Source organism: Hemibagrus wyckioides, linkage group LG07 (assembly GCF_019097595.1).
Source record: "Hemibagrus wyckioides isolate EC202008001 linkage group LG07, SWU_Hwy_1.0, whole genome shotgun sequence".
Taxonomy (NCBI): Eukaryota; Metazoa; Chordata; class Actinopteri; order Siluriformes; family Bagridae; genus Hemibagrus; species Hemibagrus wyckioides.
This window is the reverse complement of record NC_080716.1, coordinates 8,701,722-8,722,945: the sequence shown is the minus strand read 5'-3', so window position 1 is coordinate 8,722,945 and position 21,224 is coordinate 8,701,722. Positions and strand designations below refer to the sequence as shown.

General features: G+C 35.2%; 1 protein-coding gene across 1 annotated transcript; it reads left to right on the top strand.

The window, feature by feature from the left end:
• The first annotated feature begins 14,354 nt into the window (after positions 1–14,354).
• LOC131355919 (uncharacterized) lies at positions 14,355–20,989 on the top strand. The gene is made up of 6 exons (XM_058394531.1): positions 14,355–14,422; positions 14,525–14,898; positions 16,299–16,379; positions 18,161–18,239; positions 19,815–20,141; positions 20,622–20,989. The coding sequence occupies exons 1-6, from the start codon at positions 14,374–14,376 to the stop codon at positions 20,804–20,806; spliced, it is 1,095 nt and encodes a 364-aa protein (XP_058250514.1). The 5' UTR covers positions 14,355–14,373; the 3' UTR covers positions 20,807–20,989.
• Positions 20,990–21,224: the final 235 nt, after the last annotated feature.

Sequence of the window (21,224 nt, the reverse complement as noted above, 5' to 3'; positions counted from 1 at the left end):
GGGAAGGAGAACCTGTTGCTGTGCATTAACTGAAAGCTCTCAGAAAGAGAGAGTAAGTACAAAATGAAAGAGAAGAAGTGTCTGGCCATCAGGTGGATAACTATTTACACTCTGTTTCAACTGTGACCTGCTCCAATGGCTCCATTGAATGAACCAGTTACTGTCAGTTAGTCTAGCCACTGGTGAACCCAATTGAACTTCTGTATAAGGCAGGTTGTCTTACTTCTACTAGACTGATGAGTTTTGTGAGAGTTCATATGCCCCCGAGCCACCACATTTTTACATATCTGGTAATCCTAATATTTTGCTACATTGAATTCAGTAGTGACCAGTGAATGAATGAGCACATTGTGTGTTAGGATAGACCAACAGGGTCCTAAGCAATTCTGGCCATTGCCATTTTAAGGGACTAAGCTCTTCCATGGATGCTATCAATTCCAAAGATAAAAATTCTTGCTGTTTACAATTTGAACCCATCTGAATGACTGCTCTAAATGCAGCCAAATACATATTTTGTCCCTGTGCTCCTCAGTTAAGTGACAGCCAAGCCTTCTGATATACACTATATTGCCAAAAGTATTCGCTCACCCATCCAAATAATCAGAATCAGGTGTTCCAATCACTTCCATGGCCACAGGTGTATAAAATCAAGCACCTAGGCATGCAGACTGTTTTTACAAACATTTGTGAAAGAATGGGTCGCTCTCAGGAGCTCAGTGAATTCCAGCGTGGAACTGTGATAGGATGCCACCTGTGCAACAAATCCAGTCATGAAATTTCCTCGCTCCTAAATATTCCACAGTCAACTGTCAGCTGTATTATAAGAACGTGGAAGTGTTTGGGAACGACAGCAACTCAGCCACGAAGTGGTAGGCCACGTAAACTGACGGAGCGGGGTCAGCGGATACTGAGGCGCATAGTGCGAAGAGGTCGTCAACTTTCTGCAGAGTCGATCGCTACAGACCTCCAAAATTCATGTGGCCTTCAGATTAGCTCAAGAACAGTGCGCAGAGAGCTTCATGGAATGGGTTTCCATGGCCGAGCAGCTGCATCCAAGCCATACATCACCAAGTGCAATGCAAAGCGTCGGATGCAGTGGTGTAAAGCACGCCGCCACTGGACTCTAGAGCAGTGGAGACGCGTTCTCTGGAGTGACGAATCGCGCTTCTCCATCTGGCAATCTGATGGACAAGTCTGGGTTTGGCGGTTGCCAGGAGAACGGTACTTGTCTGACTGCATTGTGCCAAGTGTAAAGTTTGGTGGAGGGGGGATTATGGTGTGGGGTTGTTTTTCAGGAGCTGGGCTTGGCCCCTTAGTTCCAGTGAAAGGAACTCTGAATGCTTCAGCATACCAAGACATTTTGGACAATTCCATGCTCCCAGCTTTGTGGGAACAGTTTGGAGCTGGCCCCTTCCTCTTCCAACATGACTGTGCACCAGTGCACAAAGCAAGGTCCATAAAGACATGGATGACCGAGTCTGGTGTGGATGAACTTGACTGGCCTGCACAGAGTCCTGACCTCAACCCGATAGAACACCTTTGGGATGAATTAGAGCGGAGACTGAGAGCCAGGCCTTCTCGTCCAACATCAGTGTGTGACCTCACAAATGCGCTTCTGGAAGAATGGTCAAAAATTCCCATAAACACACTCCTAAACCTTGTGGACAGCCTTCCCAGAAGAGTTGAAGCTGTTATAGCTGCAAAGGGTGGACCGATGTCATATTGAACCCTATGGATTAGGAATGGGATGTCACTTAAGTTCATATGCGAGTCAAGGCAGGTGAGCGAATACTTTTGGCAATATAGTGTACGTGTCAAATGATATATAACATGGCACATTTTATATTAGTCCACCCAAACCTTTCAAACAAAAATACTGGAGCATGTGTGAGAGTTGCTATTTGTTAGCCTTGTTAAACTGACTGATTGAACAGTAAATAGCTCTAAACATCTACTCTTGTTTTTAGCTTTTAGTTTCATCAGTGAAGACTGCATTTGTTGTTAAATATTGTTGCCAATATAAAGATCAGTGAGTTGTATTTGAGAAATGTATTTGGAAAAGCAAGCCATTTTGAAGCTGAAAAAGAGGGAAAGTTAGCCAATACAACAATTTGGAATGTCCTGAAAGAAACCACTGGTGTACTGAGCAACAGACATGGAACTGGTTGACTGAGCTGTTGACAGCTGATGACAGAATCATGTGAGAACTGTAAAGTAAAACACAAAAACAATGGTCACTTTATCTGGGCAAAAGAAGTGGAAGGTCTTATAATGACAAAGTCATTCACAGGAGCTTAACCCAATTGATCATATTGTTCCAAAAGTGTTTTGATTTGTCTAAATGCTTTTAGATCCCTATCCCTGGTGCTTCATTTTTGGGAGATTGCCGTTCATTTTGATTGCAGTTCATGGCTTATTATTCTCTGTGTTACTGTTGTTACACATGCTACACCTGAGATACCAGTAATCCTGACCCTTCTTCTGTCCAGACCTGCATGATCAATCCTGATACCCTGCTTCTGGTTGGATTTCCCATCACTTAGGGACGGCCCTCTGCTGCTGGGGCTGGCCCCACATGGACAGAACAGAAATACATGGGATTGCTGTGGATAGTATCGTTTAGAAAACATGAAAATGGCTTTGGATTGCTTTTCAAGTGTCTTTTAGAGAACAGTTACAAGATATTCTTCATATTAAAAGTAGAATGAATCTCCTGGTTGCACAACTGCATTTTTCCACCATATAGTACACAATTATAGAAGGGGTATAATTTTATAATAACATTATCTGGTGTCACCCAGATAAGGATGGGTTCCCCTTTGAGTCCAATTTTCAAGCTTTTAGTGTACACTTTAAGTTGCTATGTGGAATGAAAGTATATTAAATTGCATAAATCCAATGAGTCCAAGTACTTATTTCTCCTCTGCACAAGCAATATATTGTGATACTAATTTATTTTATAATTACCCTTAATTAATTACCCTATATTACTTGTATTATATGATGCCCTGTGTAATATACCTTGCTGTATACTGCTGCTTCAAGAACAGATAATTAGATGAAAAACAATGAGTTTACCAGAAGAAGGGGTGAACTGCATGATTACCTCCCCTGAATTTTGTTCATTCTGTTCACAGAGTCTGCAGGTGTTGTTTCTTGTGCTTCCTGCATGTCATCATGCATCTCTCACTGCAGTTTCTTTTATTGCTAAGTTTTCTAATTTGTTCAGGTAAACTTCAAAGCTTTAATTTACTTTAATTTCTTATAGCTTTTTTTCTGGTAAATAAAAATTTGTTGTTCTTGAACTATTGTATTTTAGTGACCAAAAACACTTTCTTACCAATCTTGAATTTTTCTTTTCAACAGTGGACAGTGATGTGAAACTGGACCAGAAGATGCTAATGACTAAACCTGCCTCCAAGCTTGCCAAGATAGAATGTACTTTTCCACGAGACTGTTATTTTTATATTTACTGGTATCAGAAAAAAGAGAGTGAAACTTTCAAGATGGTTCAGTATGTCAAAATCAACGATGCAACAAACCATAATGAACCTGGTTTTGAATTCTTGAAAACAGAGAAGACTGCAAATGATAAGTTTGTTTTGATCATCCCCAATTTGAAGACAGAGCATTCAGGAACATATTACTGTGTTTGTTGGCTGTGGGAACAGGGTGCAGCATCACAGTGAGAAAAGAGACTAAGGTTACATACAAAAACTCACACAGTTGTGTTTAGGGCAATTGCTTTTACTTTACTTGTTTGCCAGTGGATTAAATAATAAGTAGCAGGTACATTAGTCAAGCAGCCATAAAATATAAAGGTAGATTTACCAGGCAAATTATATTTGTGTTAAATTAGATTTTTATTATATATGTTTGCTTGAGCTAAGAAAAATGCAGTAAGCCTCATGAGAGCGTAGAGAGTTACACAGCATACAGAACACCTTTTTAACACAGGATTGTCAGGGATTCTTACTGGGATTCTAAGGGCTTTTTCATCTGCCAGTTAATGTTGCAGGTACTATATCTAATGTCAGATTGGAATCTTGTTGATTTGTGGATGTACAATATCCTGAGCTCTCTCTTGGTTGTGCCATTAATGCTTCCCTTCCATTCTTTGTTTCAATTAGTGTATTCTATCTACAAAACAGGGCTGATATCAATGTATCCATATGGGTTAATGGTGCCCCTGTAACATGACTGCTCAATGCATCTCAGTTTTCTCCATCTCCATATAGTGATTTGATTGCCTTTGTTGAATTAATAAATTCTGTAACTATATCTTATATATGGTGCATTCAAGATATATATCATAATATCAGATAACCTTCCTCTTTATATTTTGATTTTCTCTCTTAGTTTGTTTGACTGTCTGATCACTAAAATGCATTAAAAAATTCTTTCAAAATAATTTCCCATTTTTAAGCACAAGGTCTGTTTTCCATTTTTGATTTCTGCCTGACTTTTTGTGGTACAGTTATAGAATTGCTTATGAGATGTTCATCTGTGTTTTGGCAATACCCAAACACACTGAATAAGGTTTTAGGGTTAGGTCTAAAAATAGACACAACATATGCACCCTGTTTCTCTGGCTTTCTGCTATTACAGATGAGGTCACAGTGATTTAGTGGTTATTTATTCAGGAATGAACCATATATGGGTTTCATCACTTTGTGGTGCTCAGTGCTGGGCTACCTGGAGATATGTGGGTCAGCTGTGAATAGAACCACTTGGAGACTATGGCACCAGCTTAATGAATTCATAAATTATTCTGATTTATAAGTTGCTCAAAAGCTCCTGGTTACACAATTCCACTTGACTATATACTGTTATAGAAATGACATTATTTATAATCACACTCTCTGGTGTCACAAAGATGAGGATGGCTTCCCTTTTGAGTCTGGTTCCTCTCAGGGTTTCTTCCTCATATCATCTCAGGGAAATTTTCCTCGCCACCGTTACCTCAGACGTGCTCATTAGGGATTAATATTCATTTAATTCTAAACTAATTTTTTACATTTCTTTGAGACGATGCCCTTTGTTAAAAGCTCTATACAAATAAAACTAAACTGAATCGAATTCTGAGTGAATTATATGTGCATTTCCATCCATAATGCTAATAGTGCTAATCAGGGACAGTGATGGTGTGACAGTTAAAGGCTCTGGCGTACAGGTTAAAAGGTTAAGCATTCAAGGCCCAGCACCATGCACTCTGACCCCAGGTTCCTAACAAGCTGGGATATGCAAATAATAATAATAATAATTTAATTCAATTCAATTCAATTCAGTTTATTTTGTATAGCGCCTTTTACAATGAGCATTATCTCAAAGCAGCTTTACAAAAGAAGAAAACAGAGAAAGGGGAGGGGAAAATGAAAAATAATAATAAAAAATAAAAAAATAACTAATTAACTAGAAATAAGAATAAATGATTAAATTCTATAATTAGACTATTTTATCCCTAATGAGCAAGCAACTGTGGCAAGGAAAAACTCCCTGGGATGGAAAGGAAGAAACCTTGAGAGGAACCAGGCTCAGAAGGGAACCCATTCTCATTTGGGTGACACTAAACAGAAAATTTACTCTGCTGTAATTGCAAATGTGTCAGATAAAGTGTTCTTCTAAAGATCTAAAGATGTGCTCCAATTAGATCACTAACAAAAAAAATAGGATAAGGGTTAAAATAATAAGTGAACATTTTCATTAATGTCAATGGATTTGATCTATTTGTTCTGATGTGTGCATTTTGTAGTATATCTGTTAATGAGAAAATGCCTCTCATTCAATTTCACCACCTAGTGGTAGGATCACAATAAACTTGCTCAAATATCTTCACTGAGCTTAGTTTGCCTGCTTCTTTTCTCTACTACATCTAAATATTTTGATCTAAAATCCATATTTAAGCTATTTCCAGCAATGCAAAATCAACATGGAAGAGACAAGTCGTACACAAAGAGTCCTCTTTTTTGTCACCTAACAAAACACTGTGTCATCTCGAAAACTCTTCGGCTCCGGCACAAAACTTTATGTAACAGGTAAGTGTGGGTGTTTGTACAATACTTCAGAAATATTTTTAAGACATTTGTGTATAGCTATGGCAATACCTAGTCATCCAACAAATTACAAAAACTAGGTTTAAGTTTTATTGTATTTAATATTAGAAATTAATAAATATAAATGGCACCTGCACTCAAAGTCTAAAAGCTGTTGCAAGGCTGTTTAAATATCTTTTATGTAATCTGTGTCTGAGTGAACAACACACAATACTAGCATTTCTGGATCTGGGCCAACTGTCACTAGCAAGAACATATTTTTAACGTTTGTATGTATGTATGATATATGCATAGTTTTATCCATTTATTTAGTAAGTTATGTAGTCAGACAAATTTTATATATCTAATATAATTTAGGATTAGATTAGAATTATCTGTTATATAGAAAGAACTTTTAAAGTTTAGTGAAAAATAAAAAAAATTGACATTCGGATATGGAAAGAGTTAAACAAATGAAAGGAAACCATAGTGTAATAGGAAAGTAAATTAGATTTATATTTGAAAATATTTTTCCAGATTTGAAAGATACTCAAAGTGTCCAAAAAGTGTGTAAATATATATACTAGACAAACATATTTTTATTTTTTATTTTTTAAAGTGTAACTAATGGAATTCATTCATATATATTGAATTTTTGACAAGAGAAATTAACTCTTATTTCCTAAATTAACTTCTTAGATCCTTTTATAAAACAATCCATAGTTTTAAAAAAATGCTAATTACTACATGTTATGTTGGTGGGGATAACCACAATCAGTTGGCACAATGTTACATTTATTTTATAGGCATTGTTTAGAACAGCTAAATAATAATAATAATAATAATAATAATAATAATAATAATAATAATAATAATAATAATAATAATAATAATAAATAACGAAACAACGAATTTTGTACAGATATCAGATTTATGAATGATTCCATTTTAGATTATATTTGGCCTATTTAAAAAAAATGGATGCATCGATGCATCTCACCAATATATATATTTTTTTCAATTAAGAACAAATCTTTTTTGTTTGAAACTTTATTTTTTATTATAAAACAGATAATATCTTCTATTCCAATAATAATGAATGATGATATGTAATTTATTTAGAATTATTAACCAAATATTAACCAAGTTATTAACAACATGTTTATTTAAAAATAGACTGAACTTACTAAATATCAGACTTGGGAATTTTGCCTACTCTGAGTGAGTTCATAATTTCAGAAATGGTGTAATTTCCCACAATTTATCATCATCAAATGTAGTATGGGGTTCAATCGAAAGACCGGAAATTTGCAGCCACTCACTGTATAAGAATAATCTTTATAATCTGTCTTTCACAGTTACTGTAAGGTAATGATTTTTTCTTTTGATTTGTCATGCATATATCATTAAAAATACCAGCAGTGTTATCTAAGAAGCAAAAAGCACTGGGACTTCAAGTTGTGGTTCAAATAAATTAACATATAACATGGTAAATCATGTCAGAAACTGACAGTGAATGACGTTTAAATACATTTTGGAACATTATATAATTGTCAAGCTGCAATAGTTCAGTAGTTCTGAAGTACATCAGAGGATATTTGCACTGATCAGTTCTTAAAGCATTATTATATATTGTGAGTGACGTGAGGATGTACTTAAAGCCATCTTACATTCATTAGACTCAAACTAGTTCATATGTGATTTCTGAAGTTGTTCCAGAGTTGAGGGCGCCAGAGGCAGCGGGTATATTTTACTGTGAATTGAGTCAGCCCACCATAATCTATGTAGGAATGAAGACTCCTACCCATTTTCCGTATGAAGAAGAAGGTGGTCTGATGTAGTCTTGCTGTAAATCATACAAGATGTAGATGTATACATGGTTTTATTTTCCATAGCAGATGCGCAAATGGTTGTAGAGAGTGATGTGTGAGAGCAGGTTGTTGACGCTCTGAATAATCCCCTTGTTGCTTAAATTATTTACAAATATATATGCATCAACTGGTGTTGGCAGGATACATACGGCACCTCAGATTCAGCCAGATAGTAGTTTGATGTGATTTTGTGACAATTGTCTGCAAAGGGTTATAGAGGCAACATCGCTTGTGAGATGAAATAAGCCTGCTAAGTCAAAAGTACTGACATGTTGGGTGTTGTTTTATTTTACAATAAAATATAAATCTACACTACAATTGTTCAGGCTCTTATTCCACCTAGTGGTCACAGGACATGTTTATCAAGGAATATAAATCAAACTCCAACAAACATATGACTTCAGTTCTCCCAAACCAGTAATCTTTAATGTCAACATAAAATTATGAATAATAAAATAATACAAGGCTCATCTTATATAGTCAATTATTATGTAATGACATTGACTATATAAGGAATCAGGAATCACTGATCTTTAAAATCAAATCAAGAAAACACTTTTTTATATAATATAATATAATATAATATAATATAATATAATATAATATAATATAATATAATATAATATAATATAATATAATATAATATAATAGTTGAATTAGAGTATGTTAAATTCAGTTAAATGGTAATAGCTGCAGTGTTGTTCTCCCCCTGGCCCTCCAGGATGGTTTTAGCTTGTTCTACATAATTGCTCAAGAAATAAATGTGCAGTCACAAATAATTGATGTAACATGCATGGATTGCTTGGAATATTAATTCATTATTTGCATATGCTCCAAAGGTACAGATACTTTGAAGGACCAGGTTAGAAAACCTCAAGTGTCTGTGTACCAGGTGTCCAGGCCTCAATCGAATAAAAAACGTGTGCTGCTGTGCCAGGCGAGAGGCATGTTCCCTGAACTGGTGAGATTCACGTGGCAAGCAGAAGATCAGAGTGGAAGGAAAGTGGAACTGGAAGATACAGAGCAGCTGGAGCAGATAGACGACGATCCGGATGTCCGAATAACCAGCATGCTCATTGTAAACAAAGAGAAAGTGAGGACCAATATATTCACCTGCTTGGTTCAACACGACAGCAGCGTTGATGACCAGAGTGTCATTGTTCCAAGAGGTAACTACAACAGCAAAAATAACAGCAAAAGTTTAATATATTAAACCACATTTATTATGTAACAAGTTCAGCTTCTTTACTGTATTGTTCATTCCTCATGAAAAAGCACAATTACAAAACCAAAAAACATTATTAATTTAATTTAATTTAATTTAATTTAATTTAATTTAATTTAATTTAATTTAATTTAATTTAATTTAATTTAATTTAATTTAATTTAATTTTACAGTCAAAGACGTTACTATGACACAAACCTGTTCAGTGCCAAAAATAGGAGAGGAGGAAGAGGAGAAATTCATGACTTCTGGTAAATAGATCTAATGATCTAATTAGATTTACATTTTGGAAAACATTACATTTGTAAGATCTCTTCAGTGAGCTGAAAATCATTTCAGTTTACTTAGACATGGAGTTATTCCATTTTGTTAACCAAGTTAGATTTTGCAACTGAGTAAAACAAAGATGAAGTAAATTTAATGCCCAACACTTTGTGATACTAAATTCGATGTGCTGTGTGTCTCTTGTGCAGGTGTGCTTGAATTCAGTCGCAGTCTGTATCTGTTCAGTGTGACGTATCTGATTCTGCTGGTGAAAAATGTGCTGTATTTCTGCACCATCTCTGTCTTACTGTGCAAGACTAATGCAGCGATTCCGACCTGATCGGTCCATCAACCAAACAACACACAAGCACAAACACAGTGGCAGACAAGTGTTTTAACACTGTATATTGCACCAGCATCAGATTTTACAGACAGATTTTAGTTTACATGCTTTTTGCGTGTCTTTATATTTCTCTATGCGTTCCTCGGAGTATTGCTTTGTATATCTTTTTTTTTTTTTTACATTAGGCATACATTAAGATGAAATCTTAATCTCTAGACAGACTTCACAGCTGAATTTATATTTGGTTTTGTGAATTTCATTACATCTGGTCATTGTAGCATTTCTGTCTCTTGTTCTCCTTATATCATGTCGTTCTTTATGTATTCATGTACAATAAGTTAAATTCTTATATAGAACTGGCTTTCCAAAACCAAGCACAGCTTCAGCAGCCTTCTTTCAATGATCAGGTCTAGGCTGTTTTCCCAATGCCGTACTACTACTACTACTACTACTACTACTACTACTACTACTAATAATAATAATAATAATAATAATGATAATATTAATAATAATAATAATAATAATAATAATAATAATAATAAAATGGCTCTAAAATGGCTCTAAATTGGCTACAGATAGTGATGTGAAGAAGATGATGTGATCTAAATTTGCTGAAGTTTGGACAAAATGTGGAGGAACAATAGCAAAAATAACACGTAGAACATTGTTATTGTAACTTTTGACTAAAAAGAGGCACATAGCCCCAGGGTGGCCCATGAAAATTTGTGTCAGCATGCAATGTATTTTGAGATACAGAGGCATATCCTGTTTGACAGCTTCTGCATCAGATTTATTGGAGCATTATGGGCAAACTGTTTGCAATATAAACATTCTTTTATAACTTTTGTCTTTTGTCTAGGTTGGTAAAGATGTATGCTAAATTTGGTGATGATTGAACCGAAGCACAAAAATGTAGGACGACATCATGAAAAAGATGGTGGAAACTGTAATTAGGCAGAAATTGATGTGATGTGGTACAGAATAAGAGGTAGAAAAAAGTAGAACAATATGGTGCCTACTACTGTTACTAATAATAATGACAAACTTCAAAACTTTATAATAGATATTTGGAATGAAAGCAGACCTTTCTAAATCTGCTATAGGAAAATTTGGTTTAACAACCCTGGATAGTACAATACTCACTGAATAGTACAGTAAAAGTCCTGAATGCCAGGAAGTTGAAAGTTACTATACTAACTATAATGACTTAAATTAATATTTTTTTTACGCATTATAACTGCTTGATGATTTTTTATAATTTAAAATACTATACTGTATTTTCAATGAACACAATATTTCAATTATAGAAATGTTCAGGATAACACACATCATACCAACAATTATTATGCTTTATTATCAAATAATATCATAAATAGAAAAATAGCATTTCTAAAATCAAATAGCATTTTTATTGAACAATCTTAAACAGAAGACAAATGTAATTTTGGTGCAGATTCTTTCACAAAGCATGGAAAGAAGGTGCAGAGTGATGAGAGAAAATGAAAAATAAATGTTTTTCAACTACAAGAAGAAAAGATTTTAGGTGAGACCAGTAGCAGTTAAGAGCAAGAGTAAACACCACAGACCACAGTAGCAGCTGCTAAAAATGCATCTTAATAATAATAATAATAATAATAATAATAATAATAATAATAATAATAATAATAATAGTTATTATTACTGTTGTTGTTATTTAGTTATATATTTTTTGTGGTGTTTGTGAGAGTGTGTTTGTGTCAAGGGAATAGTGGGGCAGGTTTTGCATGCAATGCAGCTGAGTGTGTTTACTTGAAATAAACCACATGCAGCAACTTGAACACAATGTTCTGAGGTGATAAGCTTCTGCAGGATGTCGGTGTGATTCTCTGAGCCCGTGTGGTTTCGCTGAGAGCAAAAATAACCTCGTGTTGCTGCATAGCCTTACATAAATGCACCATGCATTTTGATAAAATCATTGCAGTTATTTTTTATTAATATCTCAATTAACAAAAATACAAAGGTGTGGGGGACTGTATAACTAACTTCCCAAAGTAAGGGCTCATTAGTTTGGAAGATATATTTGAGTCGGAATAAGAAATTTATCGCACTGTGCAAAAGTATTATAGTATAAATAAAAATGCTGTAAAGCAAAGTAATAAAATGAAATATTTCACGGCAATGAACTAAAAAATGTCAATTTTTGGTGGCAATATTTGCTTTTTAAAAATACATCAGTAGTCTCAGGTAGATTTTTTGCAGTTAGATAAACTGATAAGTTTTATATACACTGATATTAATTAGTTATATGTACTGATATGTTTTCTAAACATCTTGGTAAATATGCCACAGTTATTTTTGAGACTCTGACTGACTTGCTTATGTTTTAGCAGGTAAAAAACCAGCAGACCTCATTATGCTATATTTCATCTGGCACAATACTGCTCTCATTCCTGACATTTTTCTGTGAATTATCATATTAGAACATATCATTTTCTGTAAAGTGGAAATTGATTTTTTTCTCATGAGGGTACTTTTGCAGGTTACTCCAAAAGGCAGAACTAAGACATTGTGTGTCATTCATGATGTTTAGTAATGTTCAGTAATGATGCACCTGTACTCTCATTATTTCCCTGAACTCTCTGAGTTTATTTTATATATTATTATTATGTATACTATGTACACCCACCCACCCACCCACACACACACACACACACACACACACACACACACACACTTTAATCAAGAATGAAAATATTCCATATCTCGAATAGCCAATATTTTATTTTATTTTATCAGATCTCTGTCATCAAAGCTTTAGGATATACCAAATGCTTCTTTTAAAATTCTAAAAATATAAGAGACTTGAAATAACAATGATGAGAAACTAATTGACACGGAACGCTATTGCCCTCTTGTGGTGATCTCTCTGATTGCTGACTACTAATGAAGTTTTGAGAGTGTGTTTACAATTGATTACAACTGATTCATTTCAGCTCTCAAGTTCTACTGTTCCACTTGCTAGAATAAAAATGTTTGCTTCTGATACTTTACACACAAAATGATGCCTGACATTAATGTAACATAAAGACCTGATGCTAATTACCACTTTGCCTATGTATTATTATTATTATTATTATTATTATTATTATTATTATTATTATTATTATTATTATTATTAATGTAAACCATGTTTTGTACCTTAAAGATTTTATTAGGATGATAACTGTTGGTGTGTGTGTGTGTAAAGTGTGTTTGTGTGTGTGTGTGTGTGTGTGTGTGTGTGGAAGGTTTTGCATGTGGTGTAGCTGAAGGTATTTATTAGAAATGAAATTTTTCACACATGAAAAAAAGGTGCTATGCTGATAAGATTTTGCTTTTGTCGGATGTTTGTGTGTGTGTGGGTGGATGGGTGGGGGGCTCTGAGGGCCTCTTTCATTGCAAATGATATGAACACTATAAGATTTAAAAATATTAATTAATATTAATCATTTGTAATACACAGATGGTGTGGGTGGTCTTTGTAATTTCCAATTGTCACTCAGAGCGCACTTGAATTTGAATAAAATAAATAAATCCACATTTGGTATCATCAGTTCTGACAAACTGTGTGTCATTCACGATGTTTATCAGTGATGATGCACCTGCATGCTCAAAATACTATTTCATTGAAACTGTCTGGTGGTTCAGAAGTTTTTATTAGACTATATTAAGTATTTTAATCCAGTGTTGAAGTGCAAATTGAACACATATTTGAGATTCTCTTGAGGTTATCCTGAACTAATTAGACCTGAAGGTGTGTAGCAGACTCTGGTCTACAATTTCATGATTATATCTTGCAACTCATCTCACGACAAGGTGAATATATGTGTGTACTGTATGTTATATAGTACAGCTTATATTTTATGGCAGTCGTATCCTAAATCTGAAAATATACCTGTGTAGTGTAAACTCGGGACAAACATGACAGAACAGTTATGAACAACTAAACTGTGACACAGAGCTCTGCAGCCCTCTGGTGGTAACCACTCTGTCTTCATATTTCAGGGTTTGTGGAAGAGCGTTATGCATTTCAGATGCATTTAAACTATTAGAACAGTCATTTCTGCTGATCTGAAATTTGCAAGCCAGTGTGTGTGTGTGTGTGTGTGTGTGTGTGTGTGTGTGTGTGTGTGTTTTAACTTGCTTTGCCTTTGCTACATGCCTACATAAATGTACAATATATGTCTGAGCAAAGTGTAAAGTGCACAAGTGGATTTTTCAGTGAATTTTGTTCTTTTATCTAAACACAAATTTAATAAATTTTAAATTATAATGCAAAATTAGTTAATTATATTTCTATTTTCAATATTTAGACAAATATTGAAATATGAAATATTGAAAATGCCAATAATTTTCTCAATTCTTTTTTGTGAATAAACTATGTTTTAATTTGCAGTTAAAATGCTCATAACAGAAATCTTCTTGCCTAGCCATTTTACTACAGACCATTTTATCATACAAGATTAATGAAGCAATAAATCATCAGTTTATTATCCTGTGCTGTAAAACTTGAAATGACTGACACTGAGCAGATCACCAGAGGGAGGAGTAAACTGCAGAATGAGCCTCTCTTAAAAATATTCATTCAGTAATGAGTTTCTTACACACCTTACAGTTGCCATGAATCTCATATTGCCTTTTCTATTGCTGATTTTCCTCTTCTGTGCAGGTAAGCTTAAACATTTTAAATTTACTCAGTTTCCCTTATAAAGCCTTTTTTCCTTCACCTAATGTGATTTTCTTTACTAGTTATTTTCCTCTTTTACCACAGTGAACAATGCTGTGGAGCTGGAGCAGAAGTTCTTAATAACTAAACCTGTTAACAAGCTTACCAAGATAGAATGTACCTTCCCTTCAGAGTGTGGATATTACATTCACTGGTATCAGAAGAAAGATGATGAACCTTTCAAAAGAGTTCAATATGTGAACATCAATAGTGCATCTCACAGTAATGACCCTGGCTTTGGGTACTTACAATCAGAGAAGACAGCAAGCAATAAGTTTGTACTGATAATCCCCAATGTACAACCTGAGCACTCAGCAACATATTATTGTGCCTGTTGGGTGTGGGGCACAGTGAGATTAAAACTACAAGTCCTGTACAAAAACTCTTCTGCACTGCACCTACCATCATACAGCTTCTTTCCATAACTGCATGCTGAATAATTTACCTTTACTTAACACACTAAAGGTTCAGCAAAATCATACTTCATGCAGAAAAACAATTCTGTAGGAGCTATCATTAGTTCTTTCTCTTATTGGTGTTTGTCTTGAAGATGTCTTGTTATATCCAGTCGTTCTAATAGTGGAACACATATAAATGACACACATCAATGCTTTTAGCCTCATAAAGGATTTTAATGAACTGACGAGGTGAGTTAGGTGTGTTTCAGTTTAGATTTGATTCAGTTGTATCATGACAGAATCCCTCAAATAAGCACCATATTTTTTTAAATGATTACTTATAGCCCTTACATGTAATGACAAGCAGCGTATAATTTTAGGGCAACTCTTTAAAAGAAGCTCCACAAAAAGCATTTATTGATACTTTGCTAATGCTTTCAGAATGATGAATCACTACATGCACTAATCCTTAGAACATGAAGAAATAATCCAACCAAGTCAAGTCAAGAAGCTTTTATTGTCATATCAACTATATTCAGCTGGTACAGTACACAGTAAAATGGAGTAACGTTTCTCCAGGACTGTGGTGCTACATAAAACACAGAACAACAGGAGACAACACAGAACTAAGTATACTACATAGACTTACATAGTACTTCATAAAGTGCATTTGTGCAAACAGTGCAAGAGCATACAGTATAATAGCTGACAAAGAACAGCGTGGTGCAATAGTAATAAAGTGCAATAGTAAAATGCTGTGGATGTAAATGCAATGGTCCATACAGCATTTTGATTTTCTTAGCCTTGGTAATAGTAGAGATGCTGCTGGGCTTTCTTGGTGATAGAGATGGTGTTGATGGACCAAGTGAGGTTTTCTGCCAGGTGAACACCAAGAAATTTGGTGCACTCGATGGTCTTCACAGAAGAGCTGTCAATGTTCAGTGGAGAATGGTTGCTCTGTGCTCTCCTGAAGTCAATAAACATCTCTTTTGTTTTTGTCCACATACAGACAGGCTCTACACCAGGCTGTTAGCTGTTGCACCTCCTCTCTGTATGCTGATTCATTGTTCTTGTTGATGAGACCCACCATGGTTGTGTCATCGGCAAACTTGATGATGTGGTTCAATATGTGGATTGCTGCACAGTAGTAAGTCAGCAGAGTAAACAGCAGTGGACTGAACACACAACCCTGAGAGGGCCCCACTGCTCAGTGAGGTGGTGTTGGAGATGTTATTCCTTATCCAGTCTGACTGAGGTCTCCTAGTCAGGAAGTCCAAGATCCAGTTTCAGATAGAGGTTTTCAGGCCTAGAAGGCTCAGATTTCCAGTCAGATACTGAGGCATAATCATGTTGAATGCTTAGTTAAAGTCTCTGAACAGCATTCATATGTATTTCTTTCATATGTATTCCTTTCTGTCCAGGTTAATGAGGACCAAATGGAGGATGGTGCCAATGGTGTCATTTGTCAAGTGGCTGTTGATCCACATGGGGTTCAGTTGCGGGTGGCAGCAGGGTCTTGATGTGTTTCATGACGAGCCTCTCAAAGCACTTAATTATGATGGATGTACATGCGAGGGGACAATAGTCAGTGAGCCAGGACACTGAAGAATTCTTCAGCATGGGGATGATACTACTGGTCTTGAAGCATGTTGGAGCAACTGCACAGGGAATTGGTTGAAGATGTCCACCAGCTTGTCAGTACATCCCCTGAGCACTCTGAGGTCCAGCAGCCATGTGAACTCTGTGTGAAGTTTTCCTCACATCAACCATGGTAAGACAAAGCACCTGGCTGTTGGGAGAAGGGCTTGTCCTCAAGCATAGAAGTAGTTCAGTACATCTGGGAGGGAGACATCACTGTCACGGACAGGGGAAATTGTCCTGTAGTTAGTGATGGACTTGATGCCCTGCCACATGCACCAGGTGTTGCTGCTGGTCTTCAGCATTGCACACACATTTGCAGTCAGTTGCAGTCATCCACAGCTTCTGACTGGAGCATTTATTGACAGTCTTGGAGACAGTCATGACGTTGATGCCATGTACTCCTCCAAGTTGATGGTGCTATCATCAGTTGCAACCTTTCTGAACATATGCCAGTCAGTGCATTCAAAACAGTCCTGAATAGTACAGATGGCTCCTGCTGGTCAGGTTTTCATCTGCTTCAGAACAGGGTTAGAGCATCTGATGTCTGTATGCTGGAATTAGCGTAACAGTAGTAGTGTACTGTTTCACACAGTACACACCGTGAATGTAAACTAGGTCCAAGGTCCAGTGTGTTTGCTCCTCCTGTTGAGTTAAACACCATAAAAATCATATGATGTTGTATCATAAATACAAAATTACTACACACTGTTTGTTGCTGTCCTTTCAGCCACAGTGGTTCGTCTGGTTGGCATATTTGATTTGGCACAGGTTTTACGCTGGATGCCCTTGCTGACGCAACCCTTCTATTTTTTATCTGGGCTTGGGACCAGCACTGAGAGTTAACTCTTCAGAGGCTGGATTAGCTCCCTGCCGGGAAATAGAACCCGAGCCATGACAAGGAGAGCGTGGGATCCTGCTGCTGGGCCACCAGGAGGCTAAAATTATGACACACTACTAATGAATACATTATTCTTGTGATCATAATGCAAAACAGTTTAACCTTATTTCAAAATTAGATGGTAAAACCAACAAATAATCAGATAAATAGAGAGTTTAGATACTTTATAGATACAGTATAAATTCAGATCTGTGTTGAATAAAATAGCTTTTATATTCATGCGCATTTCTCCTGACTTTTAGACTAAAAAATCATTAACATTATCACATGACAAATAGGAAAGTTTCAGGCAAACAGAGATTCTAAGAAATGCCATTCTACCTGAGTTAACAGCACAATTTACCAGCACCTAGTGATAAGATCATGATTAATCTGCTGCAATATCTTCATTTGAGTTTGGTTTGCCTACTTGAGAACATCTGTTACTCAATATTACAGCATTTCCAAACAAAATACACATTGACAGAATAAATTTGAAATTAATATTTGCTTTATATCATACAGCTGAAGTATATAAAGTCATTTTTTGTCCTTAGACATCATGGTATGCAAAGCTGGAGGAAGGTTTTTGTCTTTACATACTTTAGTTTACAGGTAAGGAAGAGTTTTTCTATTTTATTCTAAAAACCTTATTAGGTCTTTAAGCAAACTTGTGACAATGTCTAATTATTCAGTGCATTACACTGCATGCAAATGGTCTTGGTTTTCAGCTGTGTTTATTATTTGATCTAGTCTGTGTCATAGTGTGACAAGTTCTACGATGGATACTACTACGGCTACTATAACAAGATATTTGGATCTGGAACTCGTCTTATCGTCACTGGTATGAACAAATCATGCAGTTTCCTTTTTTGTCTAATAAACTGATAATATATTCAAAGCAAATTAAGGAAAGTCAACCGTATTTTTGCTAAAACAATTTAGCTCAATTTTAAAGAATTGAGTAATTAATCAATTAATGTGAAAATGATTTTTTAAAAATAGCATGGTGACATAAAAATGTAAAAAAAGCAATGTGCCCAATTATAAATGATTAACTGCACAATGTCAATGCCAAACAGGACAAATAACACTTAAAACACACATTTACATTGGTAAACTTGATTGACATTTATTAAAAGAGGCCATAATTTCTAATTAGACACCTGTATGTTAAACAGGATGCTCTTTGGACCTGGAATTCAGCTAAATTGGATTATAGCAAGACAATACATGTAACTGTAGTGTCTGTTAAATTAAAGAACTACACTGAACAACAAAAGAGTAATATCATTCTAAAGAAGAGTAAATTCAAAAAAAAAAAAGAAAAGATCATTGCAATTTTACTTAGACATTGGACTAATATATATATTACATTTTGTGGTTTAAACCTTATGTATGATATTATGTAATGCACATCAATAAATATTTATTGACTGAATAATTATAGACTTAGACTTTGTCTTATAAAAGACTTAGAAGATAAAAGTGAAGTTCCATTAGAAAAAGTGCTAAAAATGGTTTTCGTGCTCAGCATTTTGGAACTGATGCTTGGTCCGATTTTTAATATAAACTGCAGAATTGAAATCTATGTACTATATTAAAAAAAAAAGTTGTTTCCTTATTGAACCTTATAACCTGCACAAACCAATTTATTTATTCAATTACAAATATTTATTACATAAATTATAGTTTAGATTATGTTCTCTATATACACTAAATTTTTGTGAACCCCTGACCATCACACTGCTTGCTGAACATTGCTGTCCAAATTCAGTCCCCTTTTCTGTTATAATAAGCTCCACTCTTCTGGAAAGGCCTTCCACTAGAGTTTGGAGTGTGGCTGTGAGGATTTGTGTCTATTTAGCTATAAGAGCATTGGGGAGGTCAGACAAGGAATCCTGGTGCGCAGATGACATTCCAGACATTCCCAAACTCGTTCAGTGGGGTTGAGGTCAGGGTCCTGTGCAGAACACTTGTGCTCTCATGTACCTACTTTTGCAAACAATGTCTTAATGAACCTTATTTTGTGTGCTTTGTGGGGAATTGGTATTACTGGATAAGGGAGTCTGCCAAATGCCATGAAATATAATTATATAATTATATATAATTATATATAATATAATTAATTGTCATACTATAACATATCTGGCTTTGGTTCTAGTGAAATGTGATCTCACAGCATTCAATGACATCCTATACAGCCGTGTGCTTCCAAATTTGTGGTATGGGTGTGATGGTCTGGTTTTCAAATATCTTAGCCACATACTGTAGATATAACTTATTTTTGCTTTTACAAGAAAACACGATGTCTTTTGTTACCAATATTTAAACTATAGTTGAAAAATATGTAAAAAAAAAAAAAAAAAAAAGGTTTATTGATTGCACACTAACTACAACATTTGCATGTTGTCTAAAGATTCAGACACTGGGAAGAACCAGGTTAAAAGACCTCAAGTGTCCGTGTTCCCAGTGTCCAACCTACAAGAAAATGGAAAGGCTGTTATGCTGTGCCAGGCGAAGTGCATGTTCCCAGACCTGGTGAAATTCACGTGGCAAGCAGAAGATCGGAGTGGAAGAAAAGTGGAGCTTAAAGATACGGAGCAACTGGAGCAGAGCGATGAAGATCAAATCCAGATAACCAGCATGCTCATTGTAGACATTCACAAAGCCATGAATAATAAGTTCATCTGCTCTGTTCAACATGACAGCAGCTTTGATGTCCAGAGATTCGTCATTCCAAGAGGTAACAATAAAGCATAGAACAGCTCTTATGTGTTCTCAGTACTGGTAAATAAATGTTAATCTTTATTAAGTCTTCATTCACAGCTCACTGCGTACACTGAAATACTCTTTTTTTAAGCATCCAATATATTCGTTTCTGGACAAAGAATTTCTACTTTTGTATGTAATTAAAATTTGTTTTCATTTCAATTTCAGTTCTTACGTTATGAGAACATTTTTCCTCTTGGGTGAAATTTATTCAAACTCTTTTAAAGTTGCTCTAAAGAAGGGGAAGATGAGAAAGTTGTTACTTTTATATAGCAAGATTACGTCCTGTTCAGTGATTTACATTTAGATGACTATTCCATCTTAAAATAAGTCTACTGAGCTAAATATCATTTTAGTATGCTGGTGAAATATTATCAAATGTAAATGCTTTAATGCAAAGAGAGGAATAATTTTTGATTTTAAGTTTGATTTTCTTTTTGTCTTTCTTGTATAGCATTTGAGCTCAGTCACAATCTCTACCTGTTCAGTATGTCGTATGTGATACTGCTGGTGAAGAATGTGCTTTATTTCTGCATCCTGTCCGTCTTGCTGTCCAAGACAAACCAGGTGAACAAGGAGATGGTCAAGAGAAAAGCTAAACGAACAGTCCATAAGCCAAAACAACCAAGACGCCCATGATTTCCATTAATTTGCTTTGGAGTAGAATTTGTATTAGTACCTGCTTTATATCCTCTTTTTTATTGAGTACTGAAAACTTCAGTGATTTTAATAATCTGTATTTCAAATAGACATCTGTCTTTATGCGTTCACTGTTAAACTGTTATACTTCCCTTTTTCTGTGCATTTTTATTTTAGTAGTCTTTTTTTCTCTACTATTGATACAATAAGAAATGCCTGTTTGAGATTAGCTTATTAAAATAATGTTTATATAAATAAATAAAGATAATAGATCATAGAGTCTTGTCCATAAAAGAGTTTCTTGCGTATAAAATGAACTTTCTTGATAATCTGGCATTTCTAGTAAACACAGGTCTGAAGTTTCTCCCCACTGTAACTACATCACTGAGAGATGATACTGATAGAGGGTTTCAGTATC

What these genes read in the sequence shown, in the direction of transcription:
- LOC131355919 (XM_058394531.1), top strand. Translation starts at nt 14,374, where the DNA reads ATGAATCTCATATTGCCTTTTCTATTGCTGATTTTCCTCTTCTGTGCA. An exon ending in GATTTTCCTCTTCTGTGCAG is followed by an intron (nt 14,423 to 14,524) that starts GTAAGCTTAAAC and finishes CTTTTACCACAG; the next exon opens with TGAACAATGCTGTGGAGCTG. An exon ending in TACCATCATACAGCTTCTTT is followed by an intron (nt 14,899 to 16,298) that starts CCATAACTGCAT and finishes CTTTCTGTCCAG; the next exon opens with GTTAATGAGGACCAAATGGA.